The 19,191-nt window shown below is 35.3% G+C and overlaps 1 protein-coding gene across 3 annotated transcripts; it reads right to left on the bottom strand.

Moving 5' to 3' along the window:
• Positions 1-301: 301 nt before the first annotated feature.
• LOC113288449 (kinesin-like protein KIN-8B) lies at positions 302-8,087 on the bottom strand. Of its 3 annotated transcripts, XM_026537487.1 has the most exons (18): positions 7,165-8,087; positions 7,005-7,082; positions 6,803-6,919; positions 6,418-6,506; positions 6,153-6,297; positions 5,963-6,058; positions 5,620-5,711; positions 5,154-5,255; positions 4,883-5,029; positions 4,649-4,799; positions 4,042-4,104; positions 3,731-3,967; positions 3,472-3,576; positions 3,285-3,398; positions 1,841-2,419; positions 1,583-1,760; positions 1,206-1,381; positions 302-566 (listed from the first exon to the last, which is right to left on the bottom strand). In XM_026537487.1, the coding sequence occupies exons 1-16, from the start codon at positions 7,210-7,212 to the stop codon at positions 1,638-1,640; spliced, it is 2,286 nt and encodes a 761-aa protein (XP_026393272.1). In that variant the 5' UTR covers positions 7,213-8,087; the 3' UTR covers positions 302-566; positions 1,206-1,381; positions 1,583-1,637. The 3 variants fall into 3 exon arrangements, with proteins under 3 accessions (XP_026393272.1, XP_026393271.1, XP_026393273.1); XM_026537486.1 differs by having other exon boundaries at positions 1,206-1,760; XM_026537488.1 differs by lacking the exon at positions 6,803-6,919 and having other exon boundaries at positions 1,206-1,760.
• Positions 8,088-19,191: the final 11,104 nt, after the last annotated feature.

Raw genomic sequence — 19,191 nt, 5'->3', positions numbered from 1 at the left:
CTTTTCATGAAGGCAGTGATGCTAGTGACAGGATAGAAGATCTTATCATCATCACCTGTTACAGCTTAAATTTCACTAACAATTTGGCATTTGAGACTTATAATAAGTTATCAGTACAGGTAGTAGTAATATAAAGATAACACTTTAGCTGAATCGAATTCATATAAAGAGAAAGATTAAGATACCACCGATGGCATAGACACAGCCCAACTTCAACTACCTTATATTATTAATATATTTACTAACCTCGCAATGGGATTTATCATCTCTGCTATTCTAACTTAACAAATAGTTCTAGAACGATCAATGAAAAGTTTATATAGTTATAACTACCATGTTAAACTGCAGCGGATCCAACAATTAGACACCCTTCATTTTATTATAAAAATCCATAACCAATACAATGTTTGCTGAATAGGTCACTCATGAATCAATGCAGAAGATGCTAGAAAAAATACCACTAGTCTAACCGGTAGGCAGTCATCCATTGATTTAGATGAGCCTTTACTAACTTCTCGTAATCAAATCTAATTGTTCACTCCACAGAAACTTGGAATAGTTGAGTCCTGCAAAACAGCAAGTTAATTAGTGGAATTATATCAGTATTGAAGTAAAAAGTGCTAGTAATGTCTTCATCCCTATTGAGATTAGCAATGGTGAGTTAGCAACTTTAACAATTACTACTTCATTTCAGGAACTACGTTTCTACCAAATGTACACACTTTTTCATTTGTGGGTCGTACGATTTGTTGCTAGATTGCATCTGCTCTGTCTAGTAGTTTTAAGTAGCTGCATTAAACTGGACTCTTCTTTGTTTACACTAGGTCAATAAAAAAGGGATGCCTTCCTCTCTTCTTGGACTTCGTCAACACTAGGTCACTATAGTAAAGCAAAAAATGCAGATGGTAGTAAAATAACATCTTGGTTTTCTGTTGATCTAATAACATGATAAATTTCCCTCTCAAAGAAAGAGACTGTTTTCATGACCTTTGCTTTTCTTTTTACAGACAGCGGGTATAAAATGATCAGTAAATATAGTGGAGATAATGGAAATTTAGGATACTTGTTGTAAATTAAAGAGACGGTAAACAAACACGAAAATGCATGATTATAACACACTATCAGAAGATATAGTCATGACATTCTGTAACACATTTGGCTTAGACGCAATATTTGGCTACAAATAAGAAATGAGAATTAAATACCTGTAAGTCCTGTACAATCCACATGCTGCAATTTCACCTCATTAGAAGTCACAAATCTGCTTCCACCTGACAAAACATCGTTGTAGACGCGGAACTTTCTAACGGAGAAGGATCATTATCGGAAATCAGCGTATAAGGAAGAGATTCATATACTACGTTTACCCATGTCATTACCACTGTTGATAGGTAAAGAAACGCTGTTAACTAATTCACATATGAACATTTCACTAAGTATATTAAAGGAAATGAAGACTACACAAATCTGGATCGATGGCCCCTCAATTCAGGACTCGTGGCAGTAATAAAAGGAACTGGTCTGCCAGCAGTATAAGAGGGAAGCAGGTGTGGCGTAGGTTGACTGCTGGGGGGAGCAATACCATGGAGAACATGAGGGGAGCTGCTGGGTGTGCCAGAGAGCTCCGTTGGATTATTTCAAAATAACGGTCGGGCCGATCCAGTATGGCGTGTCATTATCTCTTTGCATGGACTGTTCCCGGTATTTTGTCTGATTTGAGGATGTTCTGCCAGCTGCCATCTATTTGTATCGCATGTGCCCTGTGCAAAATTTACTTATACATTAGCAATGGACTAAAACCATTGATGCTTTAAATGATGTGGAAGAAAAGATATCTTACCTCATTACGGACAAATTCCGGGGGTAGTGACAAAGTGGGTACACCACCTTCAATTGGTGAAGATTGAACTCTCCTCTCCTGGTATGAAAGTATATCAGGGGAGCAATGTCGTGGATTTGGTCTGCCACTACTCACCCAATGCTCAGTACTACTACTCATCCCCAAATATGCTGATGGAGAATGGTCATGAGATAGTAAAACGTAGGAGCTGTGGTGCTCCTCCCTATGGTGCTCCTCCCTATGAACGGTACGAGCAGCATCTGACTCACACGTCCCCCACGACCTATAACCATCTTGTTGGTGTTGCAAGACAGGAGAGCTTGAAGAGTACGATTGTCCAATGCCAGTCCAGAGAGGTGGTAATCTCCCATAAGATGGGGCAGGACTGGCTGGCCCATGATGTGATGCTGCCCAGTCTTCGATTGTTATTCCTTGCTTGGACGCAGTTTCCACTATCTTTTTCTGGTCTATACCTAACCCCATAATCAAGTTCCACAGGTTCCTTTGTGCTTCCCTTTGGTTGTTAATGACTTGATCACGCATTGCCATTTCAAACTGGAGCTCAGTATTAGCCATCCCCTATTTTACAGTTTAGGAATGATTATTATTTTATTGTAGATAAAATTACCAAAATATTATCACGCAATTTTCTAATGAAATGATGGAAATTAGTCTCACACGAAACATAACTACATAAGGTAGCCTTGGGACGTGATATCATACTCGTGGTCATGCGCAAATACCAACTCTACAACTGTTTGGATAGATTTTACTCCACCCAAATTGTTCACTAACTAGATCACAAGTATAAAACTGACCGACTCAAAGAACCAGCTGCACCCTTTAATTTCCTACCGCCAAAGAATAAAATAGGGTGACCAAGGATAAACCACATGATGTAGCTTACGTTTTTGAAGTACATGGAAAACAAAATTCGGAAACTAGGCTCAGATAAGATTATCCCTTTTTTCTCGTGAAAGAACTTGCACTTATAATAGTGTCTGTTTCGCTTACCTATAATTTTTTTTAATTAAGGGATCTAGGCCATTTCTCCAAATAAAATTACAATTCATTGGAAAGACCATACGAAAGCATCAAACATTTATTTCATAGCCCAAGGACCCGGTCAATCCAGACTCCGGTCAGCAACGGAAGGATGCTCTTGCATCATACTCCCCTCTGAGACTCTGAGAGGTCTCAGAGTCGAGACTTTATACTTTAACTACCTTTGTATTAATAGTTTATACCCTTTAATCATAATTTAATGATGGGAGACTAGATCATCTCTTAATCATAGTTTATACCTTTAACTACGTAATGTCTTTGAAATTTTGGATTCTTAGTAAATCATCCACCACTAAAAAGAGGCACAGATGCACTAGACAATTAAATAAGCGCCAAATAATGTGTTACTTAGCATACACACTACCCGGTTCCTGCTTACCAAGATCCTGTACTGACTGAGAATATGCAAGTAGGTTCTGTTGCCATTGTTGCTAATGGCTTCCTCAATCATGTCTTGGAGTTTCCGTCGGTGGTTCTCATTTGCCACTATTTCCTACAATGAGCAGAATGCTTAGAGTCAAAATCTGACGTAAAGAAACGTCGATCAAGATTAGGATGAACGGTACCTTTTGGTAATTTGCACCACTATCATCATTATCCCGAATGTTATCTAGAATGTTCTGTCTTCTTAGTCTTAAGGCCTGTACAACTGCTCCATCCTTCCGTATAACCTGAAATTTTGAGCAAGTCTATAATTAGAAATTAAGCAGCACTAGACATCCAAATACGAGAAACAGGAAGACTACTACTTGAAGTTACACTAGATAGTCCAACTACGAAGACTGATGTAAAGCTAGTGTAACATTGAGAGTTGACAATACTGACCCGTTCCTTTGCAATAGAATCATCTAAATGTTGGAGCTCGATGCGATTACGAAGATTAGTTTCTTCGAGTTCAAACAAAGCCTTTTGTAGGTTTATTCGATCCTGAACATTTTCACTGGTTTGATGGCTTAACACATTCAGCCAAGATGGTTCATCGTCCACTGTCCTTTCAGCAGGTTTGACACTTAATTGTGTCTCCTTATCTGCTAGTTCCTTTCTCAGCCGACATACTTCAATCTGCAGAGTTCCACAGTCAGCACAAACATGGCAGGTTTCTGAAATCGTGGAGGAACGGCCATTAAACAGCTTACCTGAAGATTATCGATCATTCGTTGGTAGTCTGAAACATGTGTATCCACTGTACCAATGTTTTTCTGTTCCAATAAATAAGAAAGGTAATTATGTTAGTGACCTTCTGCTAAACAAATACAATAAAAATCAATGGACAAAGAAAAAAGAATACAACGCACACTAAGAAGTGGATCGTGGATCCTGGCTAGAACAATGTGGTGATCGGCAGTCATAATGGTATAAAGGAAAACGACCATTACCATTAAGACCCTAATATGTTTCGGACACAATAGGGGTGGGACACACAAAAGTTTTTGAAAAATGTGAAGATTCGCATAATTTTGACCATTTTTCGGAATACCATCTTTCACGAATAACATTGAGAATGGGATACAAAGGAAATTCAATGGCTCTTTGAGAAACAAATGACCAGAAGGAATAGGTGGAGACCGAGTTTAAAGCAACTCATTCAAGCAGAACTGCAGAAAGCACAGTACTGTATGCGCTACTTTCTAGAAACGCTTTACAATAATTGAATTCTCATAGAGTCCATCCATGACAAAATAAAATATGCTAGTGTCTCTCGCGCTGATAATTACAATGGGAAATATACTTATAAAATCTCACCTGGATGTGTGTTTTGATCTCTTTTGCTCGGTCAGCATACTTCAGGGTATTAACAGTGTGATGATACTGACTGTTAGCAGGTGACACTGTAGCAATCATAACAGTTTGAGAATTACCACTCAGGCCATCTTTAAGGATCCTCGTCAATTTGCTGCAAATGATCCCACTATTAGCTATCCAAGCAAAGTTAAGACTTAAAGCTCCTAAAAGTCTATAACCACTGTGGAGCTATACCTATTACGATAAGGAACATACGCAAGACCCTTCTTATGCTGTTTTCCAAGAGCATTAATACAGTTCGCTAGAGCAAGAAGTGAGCGGTTAATATTGGCTCCATCTCTTAGCTTTTGCCCTCCACTATTTGTTTCAGAAGCCCTTTCACTGCAAATTAACCGATCATCAATAACCTTAGATTTGTGTAACTTTTCTTGGAAATGAGATAGAGCCAACCAGGTATGCTTATCCATAGACAGTTGAAAACTATTGGCATATAGTGTTTACCGACCTTCCAGCAAGATCAACTAGCGCAAGTTTACCACGGATAACTTGGTTCTGATATTGATTTTTATGCTTCCTTCTTACAGTAATCTCCAGAACAGCATGTGAGCTGATAATACAAAAATATGATTAAGTTTTGTATGATGATGACATCATTTATACCATCCAGTGAATAGTTCTGTAAATAAGTTCCTCCCTGGAAAGTTTTAAAACTTAAAATTGTTGAGTCATAGAGCATCTTTTATGGAAAATTGAAAGAGCATAAATCAATGAAGTGACATGCAGTAGAAGACAACAGAAAATCACAGATAATAGGAATTTCAGATGAGTTTCCGATCTTTGGCAGCCTAAAAGTAAGAAAATCAGTACTGAGTAACTATGATGCTGCTAAAAACCAACTAATCTGTTGATTTGATTTGAAAAAAAATGCAGCAAGAATAACTGACTTGAAAAACATGACCATTGCTTCTCACCGTGAAGATGTAGCATTTGCTTCAGTACTTTCTGTTTTTCGCCTACTGTTACCCAAATTAAGGAGCTCCAGAATCCTATCAGCTGAATGCACCTGGAACATATAACCAAACAATTATCAAAGACTTGAGCTAACATATATAACCAGCAATGTGATAAAGAATATCAAAGCCTTCTAGATACATAAAAACTGTAAATGCCAATATAAACTTTCCAATTTCCAAATGCTACAGAGTGACCCTTGCAAGAGCATGAACACAGTTTGACGGATATTTTGGAAGAAAAGTAACTCTCGATAGATAGGTTAGACATATGATATCAGGTAGTTTAAGATAGCAAGGGAACCTTGATACTTCTAAGTCCAGCAACAACTATTCCTTGTTCAGGATCCTCTCTAAGCTCCAAATGCCCAGATGATTTTTCAAGCAAATCATAGATAACCTGAATTAGGACAAAAATAAAGTTAGTGATGGCCTATTTACGTGCTCATAGAGTTAAGACTTTTACAAGACAGAACTGAAAATGCACATCCTACTTCGTTGTAGACTTCCAGGTAAGAACAATTGACTTCAAAGTCATCAGAACTTTTGTCCTGTTTTATCAGATCAAATATTGTGTTCAAGCTAAGAACCATAAGCCCGGGATCATTCCTTGCGCCAACCATTGTGTAAGTTTTACCACTGGCAAAGAGTGTAACATCAATTAGACATTATAAAGAGAGGTGATGCGTCTACTGAAAAGATCATATGTAAGGATTGCTGAAATTTGGAATACAGTTATAGCAAGCATCTCCAAGTTACCTTCCAGTTGACCCATATGCAAAAACAGTAGCATTAAGACCATGAATAACTCCGGCAATTGTAGAGGCTATACTTGTCTCATAAACATCCTAAGGAAGTTTGCAATGAAGCGTAGTTAGGTATGAGGGGGCATAAAAGTTAGGTATGAGAAGCAAATCATAACAGACAATATTAAAGAGCTAGCAAGTGATAGATTTTGTTGAAATATTTTGACAAAGATGTTAAATTCAACCTACACATATGTGTCATGAAAATCCATGGTTAAGCACAAATAATATGCCAATTCTCCAGATAAATAGTTTGAAACAACCTTCATAAATATGGAATTCAATATCTAAACAATGAAACTGTCAATCCTGGTACATGAAAATTAGAGAGAGCATACCAAGTTTTTGGAATTGGGACCAAATGCATAATCGAACATATATTTTTTCTCTTTAGTTCGATTTTGCATACGATCAAGGTAGTCCTTGGACAAGTCAGGATCCAAGACAAGAAACTCCTAGAAATTCAGACACACGGTGACTAACTTTACAAAAGTGAGAAATATTCAAAGAAGTAAGAGCAAATGAAAAACAACAGTTCACCTTATTATTAGTCACTCTCACAATATTTCTGTTCCTTTGCAGTTCTCTCTTACTTAACGGTCTACATTTTACAATAACCTGCAGCAAACAACATTCAATTAACAAGAAGTGCCACTACCAATCAAAGAAACAATGTAGACGATAATCAAGAAAATCTAACCGAGAGGGTCGTGGCTTGTTTCGAAGCTGGAGCTCTAATGCTTGGCATATCTAACCAATTTTACCCTTTGAATCCTCTAAAACCCCCAAAAAGGAATCCCAAACTTGTCCAAATATATTCACTTGTCAGTCTATGAGCCAACTCCAAAGAGTATTCCTCAGATGAATGAAATTCAAAACCCAAATTTCTCCTCAAAAGTAAAAGCACCCTTCTAGAACCCTAATTTTTCAAAAATTAAACCTAAAAAATCAACCATTCTCCACACTGAGAAATGCAAAACCAATCAAATCCATTTCACAAACAGCTCAAATCCTCAAAAACATCAATCCAAATAGCTCAAATCTCCAAAATGTAACCATAACAACAACATAGAGAAAATCAATCACAAAATACAAATTCACTCTCTCAAGTCTTAAACAATAGTTTATATTAAATCATCATAAAGCAATCATTTCCCAATGTACTAAACCAAAAAAAAAATCGAAAGAAAAAAACATATTCCCTAGATTTCTTCAAACGTGCATAAGATTACAAAACCACCAAAATCTCTCTGAAAAATTCAAGAAAAAGAAAAAATCATCAATATCTATAGAATCTCAAAATAATAAAAACAATGTGAGAAACGACAACAGAAAAATAATCAAAAAATAATGTTAAATTTTCTTTTTCTGTGATTTGAGGAGGTTTTAACTTTCCCTGGTACTATTCTGTAACGCCATTTTTATTACAAGAAGATGAAGAAGAAAGAGAAAGAATGAATAGATTTAAGAAATTAATGAGCGCAGCAGAAGAAGATTGAAATGAAGTGAGAGTTGCGAGGGATGGTGACCGTTGATTTAAGGTCTTGAGATGTGAAGTGTAGGTGAAAAATTTAAGCGGGATGTTTTTTTAATACTAAGAACTGGAAGAAGATATAATGAATTTCAACTTTTTGTGATGACACAGTATTTTTTAGTTATTTTTGTTGAAGTGGTGAGGATGATGGGGATGGGGATTTTTGGAGCGCACGATCTTATTTTACTAACAGTCACTGTTATGAAGAAGAAGACATGGTCTGTCCCCGACATACACTGTCGACGTGCTTGATGGTACGTACTACTAGAATGAAGTGTGTGTGTGTGTATGACTGTTTTGGCCTTTGAAATTTTTGTTTTTTTATTTGTTTTGAGGGGCAAGTGAATGGAATGGTCAATTGGTGAGCATCCAGGTGCCAGAGGTAGTAGAATTTTGTTTTTATAAATTGTGGGTATGGCCAAGTCTTGTGAGGCATATTGCATGACACACAGGTTGTGGTTGGCATTCTTGGAATCATGCCATCTTCTTTGGGGCTGCCTCGGAAAGGTTCACACCTTTAAAACTTTTTCTATTTATAGTATTAAGAAAGTTTCTTTTCACACCTCTAAAACTTTTTCTATTTATAGTATAAGAAAATTTCTTTTGATGCTTCTTTATTATGTTTGATCTTCTAACATTTTTTTTTATAGATGACAAGCAAATCAATACCTTGTTTGATTGGGATATATCTAAATTAATTGGGGTACACGTAATGAGATAAAATATGATCATTTTAAAGTAAAATCAAGCCACCCCTTCACCATGTATTTTCTAAATGGCTAATATACTCTTGTTTAATTAACACTAAAAATTCTGATTAGATTAATTAATTGAGTTTAGATGAATTAATTAAATAGATTAAAACTTATGAATTTAAGTTATCAAATTTTGTTTTTGATTGAACTCATATGGGAAGATTTTTGATGAAAAAAATTGTTTTGAGAAATTTTTTTTCAACGAAAATGAAAACATACTACCCAAACACTTCTAAAAAGGGGATTGCAAAGCTGATGTGTGAAATCATACTCAAAATTAAAGAAGAAATCAACACTTTCAGTTCTGAAACTATGAAAAGTCGGCAGGGTCGACGAATGAAGAACATGCCGACTATATCTGGCCGGCAAGGTCTACAGATGAGTAACATGCCGACTATATCCGCCCGGCAAGGTCGGTGAATGAAGAAGATGCCGACTTTATTATTTTTGACACACAGGAGACTGTTGTAAATGTTTCACTAGTCGGCATCTTATTGATTTTTTACCTTGCCGGCTACTTTATAGTCGGCAAGGTCGTCAAAAAATACCGTGCCGACTATAGGATTTTTGACACACAGAGAAAGGTGTTACAAATGCATAATTAGTCGGCAAGGTATAAGGATGAATACCTTGCCGACCCTGTAAATATTACTTTCAGACACAACACTCTTTGAAAAGTCGGCATGTTATTCATCTTATAACCTTGCCGACTAAAAATAATATATGAAAAGTCGGCATGTTGTTCATCCTATAAGCTTGCCGACTAAAAATAAATATGAAAAGTCGGTATGCTCGACAAAAAAATACCATGCCGACTGTGTAACTACAATTCAACAATTTCAAATTTTGTGATCTAATTTGTCATTCAAATAACAAAACAAAGTACTATAATGAATTTGAAAGGATTAATCGACAGTAAAAAAAATCATAATCGACGAAATTTTTTCATTTGAAAATGATGAAATATAGAGTAGGAGAAAGAAATTGATCATTAGATTGATGATGAAGGAAATAAATTAATAAGGTTTTGATCTAAAACCCAAAAGGGGTGTTTTGGGTTATTATTAGGAGAAGGGTAATTAGGTAACTTTACACATATTAGACACCCCTTAACCCTCTATTATGGTTGGGAACAAAATGGGTATACCCCAATTACTGTGGGTATACCCCAATATCGCCAGGAAACAATAAGGGATCTCTAAGAAGATTTATAAAGACCAACATAAAAAAAAAGTGAATATTGTAATTTTTCTTAATCTGTGGAGAAAATCTAGATGTTGAGCACAACCTGATAAGCAGACCCAATTCTGAGATTTGGTTGCCCCAAAGCGATGATAGAATTACTGCCTCATCGATCTTGATATTCTTGATACTCTTTGTGAGTCTTACAACAAATGAGTGCAAGTGATGCTCTAATAGATGTATATCAAGATCGTTTAAGTTGATCAGTTCCTACCTGTACACACTTGAGCTGAGCGGCGTAACTAGTTAGAACCCACCAGTTGTATTGGAATACATGGTATATACAGCATCGTGCATGGTAAAACGTGTACGAAATACTCCTTTTAGATTGCAAATCGTAAGCCTTTGATATACTTCAGGAGCAAATAATAGAGAGTGCACAAAGGTACAATCTGAACTTAGAAGTTTAATCACCTGTGAAGACACCTTTTTTTGAGATGTACAATAAGTGTTACCTAGCCAATCGAACCAATCACCATGATCCGCAGAAACCAAAAACATATGATCCAAAAGAACCCAATGTTGCCAATTAAAAAACTATGACAAATTTTAATTGAATTGTCAATCGGCATAAAATAAATATAAATTTCTAACGTTGCAAACGAAGCTGAAAAACATCCAAGGATCCAAGATGACGAACTGCAATTTTATTAAGAAAACCCCATTTCATTTGCGAGAGAAAAAAATTTCTCCTCCCCACTTACCAGGCATTGGAGCAAAAAATCTATGTGCCTTTCCATTTTCTCTATTCCTTTCTAGCTTGAGCTTCGACTTCAACATCGCTTTCCCCCTAAGTCGAAATTGATTGTAAATATGAAGTAAAGACACATATTCTTCAACTTGTCTTTGTATTTCTACAAATCAAAGATATAAATTGGTAGGCTAAGAAAGATACCTACAATTAACTGCAAGTGCACAACGTTTATAGTAGACAAAGCAAATACAGGTCGATCCCACGGATACTAGGGCGATGTAGAGTTGATTCTAAATTCTTTTTATAATGATTCAAATGGGGGGGGGAGGGGGGTGTACTAGGGAAATTGAATCTACCACATAACCTACACTAGATACTACTTTAGCCAATGAAACTAATCTTGTCCTTACAACAGATAGCGGTGAAGATTCGAGTGAATTTGGGAACAAGGAGGCATTAACAGAGAGGCATTCAGTTTCTCGTGAAAGATGCGATTTGGAAAGAGGGATTTACTGTTTAGTCCAGAAAACCCGGCCCGGGTTACTTGCTAGTCCAGCGCCAAAAAATATTTACTCCCTAGTCCAAAAAAGTTTTGAAAATAGTAAAATTACTCTACTAACCCTAGTATATAACATTACGTATAATAATACATATGTTACTACATATCACGTATGTAGATATACTAGTAGTAACTAATATACTAGTAGTAATTAGTAGTAACTAGTATGTAGTATGTAGTAATAACATATGTCGTATGTAATATACTAGTAGTAACTAGTATGTAGTAATAACATATGTAGTATACTAGTAGTAACTAGTATACTAGTAGTAATATGTTATGTATTGATACTACATATTGATATGTAGTATGTTATGTATTGATACTACATATTGACATGTAGTATGTTATATATTGATATGTAGTATGTTATGTATTGATACTACATATTGATATGTAGTATGTTTGATATGTAGTATGTTATATATTGATACTACATATTGATATGTAATATGTTTGATATGTAGTATGTTATATATTGATACAACATATTGATATGTAGTATGTTATGTATTGATACTACATATAAAAAAAATTGTTATGTATTGATACTACATATTTTACTACTAGTACTAGTTACTACTAGTTTACTAGTTTATTAGTATACTAGTTTACTAGTATACTATACTATAGTAGTATACTAGTATAATAGTTTAGTATAGTAAAGTAGTTACATAATTTACTAGTAACAATAAGATATTTTTGTTACTACTAGTACAGTACATATTAATATGTAGTATCACCGTATTGATACTACTAGTATGTAGTAACATACTACTAGTAACATTTACATGTGTTGATACTAATTAGACCTGGAAGGGTGTTTTAGGAATTTATAAAATACACTTTATAGTCTCCACGAAGTTTTTGGACTAGAGAGTAAATTTTTTCCACGGGTGGACTAGCCATTAACTGGGTCTGCTAGAACTGGACTAGCCAGTAATTCCTACATTTGGAAAAGGTAATAAAATGTTTATCTTGGTGTAAAGCACGAATACCTTTTTTTGGGTATACGAGAGTGGAGCTTGGGCTTGATTTCGTTTCTAGTTAATTTCCAAATGTTAGGTTCTGAATTTTGGCCCATGCAGATAGTTCGATCTTTCTTTCGCTTCTTTGTCATATTTGTTTGCTCCATTGACTCTGTCAATCCACTAATACTACTGTCTGCACTTCTGCTCACAGATGTTGTGCTTCCATTCCACTCACCGCGGTGCAATCAGACTCTCTTTATTCTCCTATGAATGCAAACAAACACTAATTATCAATATTTACAACAAAAAGGATTATTGATATCTCGAGACGCAAAATACACAACTTGGCTTAAAATAGGACAGTAAAGCACTTGAGATATGACAAAAGACAACAAAATGATCTACAAATATGCATTATTAGGCACCAATCACAAATCAACTCCATCACGCTTATTTGTGTTACTTGTTTTACTACAAAAATATTCCAAAATCTTTTTCCAATAACCAACACTCACTAAACCATGTTGTCTTCGTTCTTCTCCCCTCTTTGGATAGCATAATACCAAAATTTAGAAAATAGATGAGTCTTTATCCAAAGTAAAGTTAGGTTTATCCATTTGTGAGATTTTATTGCAATGGGATTGTAAGGGTTTTCTGTGGAAATTATTGAAGTAAAAGGTGTGATTTTGATTTGGGATGGTGGGTATATAGAGGTGGACTTGTTTCAAATATAAATACGTGGTTGAACAATTATATTCTTCTTCAATGGTCTACATATTAATCTTGTAACTGATCTGTTTTTTAAAGACTTACCAATATGATACTTAAAAAAAAAATTAGTTCAAGTATTTATGGTTAGGAATTGACTTTGCCAACCAAGCCATAAGTAAGATTAAACCTGTTGGTCTTGGGTATGTCGGACTTACGGTAAGGATTCCAAGTTGTAAACAACAATTATGACTTTATGTTAGTTATACGGCTCGGAAACCTAGCTGTAACCACAATAAATGACCAAGATTCCTCGCCGTATTAGGGATACAAATTTTTTGGATTTTTCAATAGAAGTTATAATTAGGTATTTACTAACCGTGAAAGGTACAACGGTTGGGAAATCCAACCGTGTTGAAGGTTATGGCTTGAAGTTTCAAAACGAAACAATCTGCCAATTATTTTGAGAAAATCAGAGACGACTACGGCTATAGTTCCTAACCGTAAATCAGGTTTACGGTTGGGATAGCCAGTCGAGATGGCTGGTGTGTTTTTATCTATGCACTAATAGGCATTTATGGCTAGGTTTTGTGAACAATCGACCTAGCCGTAACCACTCATGAACTTCTGTGATGGTTTTCGTCATTATACTTAGAATTATACAAATGAAAATACCAAAATCAGTACCAAATAGAAAAATACTAAAATATTAAGTTAATATTGACAACTGAAAACAAATTGCAATCTATCCGCCCAAATCCATTACCAACTAGAAAACTACTTGATAGACAAAGTCTTCGATAATACAAATTCAAACAAGAAAAATACTAAATCCACTATATGTTCATAATTCGTTCATCAGAATCCTCACCCGGTCATGATGCATCATCCGAATCATCATCCTCTTCCACAATTTCTTCTAAAACTTGATCTCAAATTTTACCACGTGTACTTTGACCTTTGTCACCTTTACCATGTCCACTTTTACCTTTACCACCTATACCACGTCCACTTTGACCTTTACCATCTCGACCACGTCCACTTTGAAATGGATCTTTTTTACCTCCACTGCTTCCGCCTCAATCATTTACAATTTTTTCTTGCCTTTTGATAGGGACATTTGATTCAATATGCTCATCATAGAGAGTGTCTAATTCCTCGCTAGATAAAGGAGTTTAATCCTCTTGGTACCCCTTGGTTGGTTCTCTTCATAAATATATAGACCTCATTTTTTTAGGGTTTGATAAACCCTTAACTTGATTCCGGAGTACTCTTTGAAAAAGCGGAGGTACCAAAACACACCACCAACTTTTTCGTTTGGAACTATAAGATAAAACCTAATACAATTGCAAGTAGACAAACTTAGTGATCCTTGAACAATATGTATATACAGTTTATCTTTCTTGTACAATCAGTAATTTAGAGCAAAGATCCGTGAACCTGATTAAGTACAAGAACTATTGGACGATCTCAAAAAACAATATCCAAGACAACCTAGTATGTAGCGTAACAGTATGTGAACCTAATTCCAACAAGAACAAATCTTGTAATCTTTATTTAAAGATATGAATTCTCAAGAACAAGTCTTGTAGATTTTATACAGTTTTAGTTAAAAATTGTCTAGGTTGATTATCGAATCACTTGATTTTACTTTAATTATATCAAACACAAATATCATGAGGAAGTAAAAAGTAAAGCAATACATGGAGAAATTTTGTTCATGAAGAAAAATGCACTTGCATAGAAACTTCGGGACCTTGTCCAGTTTGAACATCGAGTCTTATTAAACCGTAACAAACACTAGCCTACTATCAGACTGGAATGTAGTTGAGGCCAAATCCACCCTCAAAGAAATTCAGTTACGTCGTGCTCTTTACGTATCTTGAACCTCGCAAGGCTCTACACATTTGATTCCCTTAGCTGACATCCTTTACAGCCTAAGAGTTGCTTCAGTCTCTGTGAAGACTTTTTGGATTTTGAATCCACAAAATATCGGTATTGATTTCCCTTTAGGTATGAACCAAAGTTATGGAAATCTTGTGTTTGTTTTGAATAATTCCGAGGTAAAAGTAATATAAAAAGATTAAAAAAAACTTGAAGGATTATTATACTCTTCAAAAATGGAAGAGAAACCTAATTATTCTTCAACAAGAACAACTAGAATAAATGTAGAGATATCTAAAGACTTAAAGGCCTAGACAAATAAAACTCCCACATTAAATGGTGAGGAAACCCTCGCTTCCTAGTGGCCGAAAAAAGGCTTTTGTGGCTTTTGTGAAATGAGAGTTTTGGTGAGGACATCTGGCAATATATGATTGGTTTAAAAATTACCAACTCAAAGGAAAAATTAAATTTACTGTGCTTGGAATTTCATGGAAGTCCAAATTCAATTCGGAATTTGAGTACCTACCATATTAGGAAAAAAAAATCTTTGAGTTAATACATAAAGAAAAAATAAAAAAAAAAAACACATATTTTCTGCGAAAATAAGAGGAAAAAAGAAATAAAATCTGCGCAAATTTTATATCTTTTTTCCACTTATTAATTGCACAGTGACGAGGCGGTGAAGATCCGCCACACCAAATAAAAAATACATCGTTATGGGACGAGACGAAGCCCCACGCACACCAAATCAAAAATATGGTTAAACGAAAAAATGCCTAGTGCGTCCAACAGGCACAAATCTAGTCTTGTTAAAACTTCTTGAATGACCTTATATCAGACGAGAGGACCTTGGAATAGACAAGAATTATTGCATTAACCTAGATTACTAGTTGTATAACTATCGAGAAAATTATTACCAACTCGTGCTTTGTGATCCCAAAACAAACTCTTAATGTCTCACTCTTGTTCATGAAAGACAAAAGTAGTGGAAAACAACTCAATGAAGATTAGACCAAGTTTCCAAGGGATGATCTGTGTATCTTACATGAACCCTTTATTTATAGTGAACGGTTGCTTCAAACCTAAAGTTCGTGAGCTCTTTTCCTTTTTTAGGACTCTCCTTATTTTGAGAGTCTTTCCTAAGTTACAAATCTTGCATAAATAAATAATTACTTTAGCATAAATTGTATTTTTGTAAAATAAATTACAATTTAACTTAGGAAGGAGCTTAAAAACATCACACAAACTTGAGTATGGCAACCAATTGTGTATGGAAGAATAGCCATCTTGCCTAGATAAGGAAACATAAAAAACTTGACTATAAAAGGCATCTAGTCATGTTTTCACGCTCAAGTCCGTGAACCATAACAAACAGTTCGTGGAGTGTTTTTTATTCAGGAACTGCAACAACAACACTCATAAGTGTTACTTTAGTAAATCACTCATATCTTATTCGTTATAACTCGAAATTGAGTGCTTTTTGGCTCTTTGAATTCTTATGCTCATTCACTACAACATGAGGACGTTTCCAGGGATACAAGTTGTTAAAGCACTGCTCGATTGAACTCGCATGCGTTGCTATCTCAAGCATGTTTGTCAATGTGAGTGATCAAAACTATAAGTCTTGATTTCTAGTCTACTATAGCTAAATCTAGGACTAGGATAGAAAGTTTAGTTGAGCTCAAGAACTCCATGGCGATCATCATACAAGACGAAGAACTACTCAAGAAACTGGTGGAACTTCATCGACTAAAAGGTATGTGGAGACTTGAACTTATCCATCACTCAAAAGTCTATCTACTCTGTCTCCTATCTTGAGACAAAAGTCATTTTGATATATAGACTTTAATTATACACATTTGTTATTTTGAGCCGAGTTTATCTATCTTATCTATTTCTCTAAATATGTGTTGGTAAGCTTTCGCTTTGGCCAAGTTCATCTTTACCTAGTGACAAAAGTCATATTATGTTTCAATCACTTGAAAATGGCTTTGAGGAAAAATGGTTTGTAAATAACAACTATATAACGTCCTATAAGAATGTTTCAATGATTTAAATGAGATTTTAGATTATATAACCATTGTGTGGTAACACATACATGTATAAGTCCTTATTCCTTGAACCAAAGTATGCGTACTTTGTTGCTCAGGAAAACCGGGACAGAGTCCGCGAGCCCAGTGCGCGTACTGTCGGAGGTTCTCTTCCCGAGAAAATCTGTTGGAGTTTGTAAACCTTTTACAAACTTATTTCGGTTACTTAAGTTCGCTTACCTAGTCCGCATACTTAGTTTGGTTATTTTCTAAAAACGATTATTGGTGAACTTATATTATATAAACTAAGGAATGCAAGTTTGAAAACCGTGGCTATAAAGTTCATGAATCGATTCGAGTGAACCAAATCGTTTTGCTTCGATTGTGTCTTGTGTACTTCTATAAGATCTAAGCAATTGAACAACTCTCTAACTAGTTCATTTGAGTCATTTGAACTAGTTATGGTAAAGAAGAATATGGTTGATATGAAAGTACTCATATGGCTAACAATTTGGTTAACTAATGTTGAACCAACAAATGTACATGTTTGGGTACGGTTACACAAACCTAAAACGTGCATTTCATTTGTGTGTAACAAGCTAAGTTTTTGATCTAACGGTTGAAATATATTATCTTGAATCTAATCAAGTTTTCATCTAACGGTGAATATTGAATGTTTGTTACTAAGCTAACATTGATTGCAAATCCTGATTTGAAAGACTATATAAGGGAGAACTCTAGCAACTGGGAAACCTAATCCCCACACCACCTGTGTGATACTAGTTGTATAAGCTAGAGTCGATTCTCCTTTAACCTTAGGTTTCTGCCAAGACCCTGTAGGTTAACGACTTGAAGACTTCATTGGGATTGTGAAGCCAAACCGATACTACTTTCTCGTAGTTGTGTGATCTAATCTTGTTGTTTCTATCGTATTGAGTACAATCGTAACGATTGGATTGAGATTGATATCTCCGATAGGCAAGATATAAAAGTAATCACAAACATATTCGTCTCATCTTTTGTGATTCCATAATATCTTCTTTCGCCGCGTAGATTAAGATTATTGTGAGGTGATTTATAATACCGAGCTGTTCTTCGGGAATATAAGTCTGGTTTATCAATTGGTTCCTGTTCACCTTGATTTATCAAAAGACGAAACAAGACTCGTAGGTATTTCTGTGGGAGACAAATTTATTTATTACCGTAGACTTTTATGTGTGATACGGATTTGTTAAAGTCTTCGACTTTGGGTCGTAGCAACTCTTAGTTGTGGGTGAGATCAGCTAAGGGAATCAAGTGCGTAGTATCCTGCTGGGATCAGAGACGTAAGTGATGAGGTTTTTTTTATTGTCGTTGTAGTAATAAGATTCGAACTCTAAGACTTTTTAAGATTACATTTAAAGATTTAATAATAAAGAGAGAGTTACTAGGTCTAGGATTCCACCGAATTCATATCTTCAGGCTCAATTATTTATTCTCAACAATTATCGCTCAACAAATAAAACAGCATCAACTTTGATTTTGCCAAGGTAGATTCTCAAAATATTAGTTATAAATCGTAAGCATGGGACATCAAACATGTAAGCAAGAATGACCCATCAAATAAAATAATAACTACCATAATTCTTTTTTACTTAGTGCAAAAGTCATATAGAAAATAAAATAAATTCACCCATGTATGAAGTTCGGCTTCCTCCGTTGACCCAGTGTTGGGGTTTAGCTTCTCATGATAAAAACACACTCAAAAATACAATTCATAGCTCAAATAGTGTTTTTATTGAAGAAAACTAATAATACAATGAATCTGCAACGGTGTACTAGCATTACAGACCGTTATAAGAAATTGTTGCAAATTCAAAACAAGTGTGCCAAACTGAATGTTGCGAGTACTGTTAATAAACGACAGTTCTCTGCGACAGTCAGCAGGCGTCAAATGTTCTTGCAGAGAAATCTGCTCTGCGACCCTCTGTTCTTCTCCCCAACTCTCGATATCCATCTATGAACCCTGTAATGCCTTTTTATAGCCAACTTCACCTCCAAATCTCTGAGTAAATGTGAATATCTTCTCTTTATTTCTCCCGGAAATAATTTACTTTCTTTTGATGTCGACACAGTTAACACGTTCAGTTCTCATCCATGCTGACGTTAAAAAAGAAGCATCCACAAGCAATTCTTCCAAAAATACACCCTTCATTAAAACAGAATATCTCCGGTTTATTTTGTTCCCTGTAATCTTCCAAAGCCAACAAGAATTTCCGATATATCTTCTTTTATGTTCTACACTACAGTTCCACACGTCTCTGAGTTGGCAAAGAAATCTCATAGATATAATGAAATCAATTAGGGAAGA

Source organism: Papaver somniferum, chromosome 6 (assembly GCF_003573695.1).
Source record: "Papaver somniferum cultivar HN1 chromosome 6, ASM357369v1, whole genome shotgun sequence".
Classification (NCBI taxonomy): domain Eukaryota; kingdom Viridiplantae; phylum Streptophyta; class Magnoliopsida; order Ranunculales; family Papaveraceae; genus Papaver; species Papaver somniferum.
Note: the sequence above shows the minus strand (reverse complement) of the source record. Positions and strands in the feature narration are given on the sequence as shown.

Excerpts from the sequence above, each read along its gene's own strand:
- LOC113288449 (XM_026537486.1), bottom strand. The coding sequence starts at position 7,212 with ATGCCAAGCATTAGAGCTCCAGCTTCGAAACAAGCCACGACCCTCTCG. Across the intron at positions 5,712-5,962 it reads CTGGACTTAGAAGTATCAAG|GTGCATTCAGCTGATAGGAT; the intron begins GTTCCCTTGCTA and ends TATATGTTCCAG. Across the intron at positions 4,105-4,648 it reads AGATCAAAACACACATCCAG|AAAAACATTGGTACAGTGGA; the intron begins GTGAGATTTTAT and ends TTATTGGAACAG.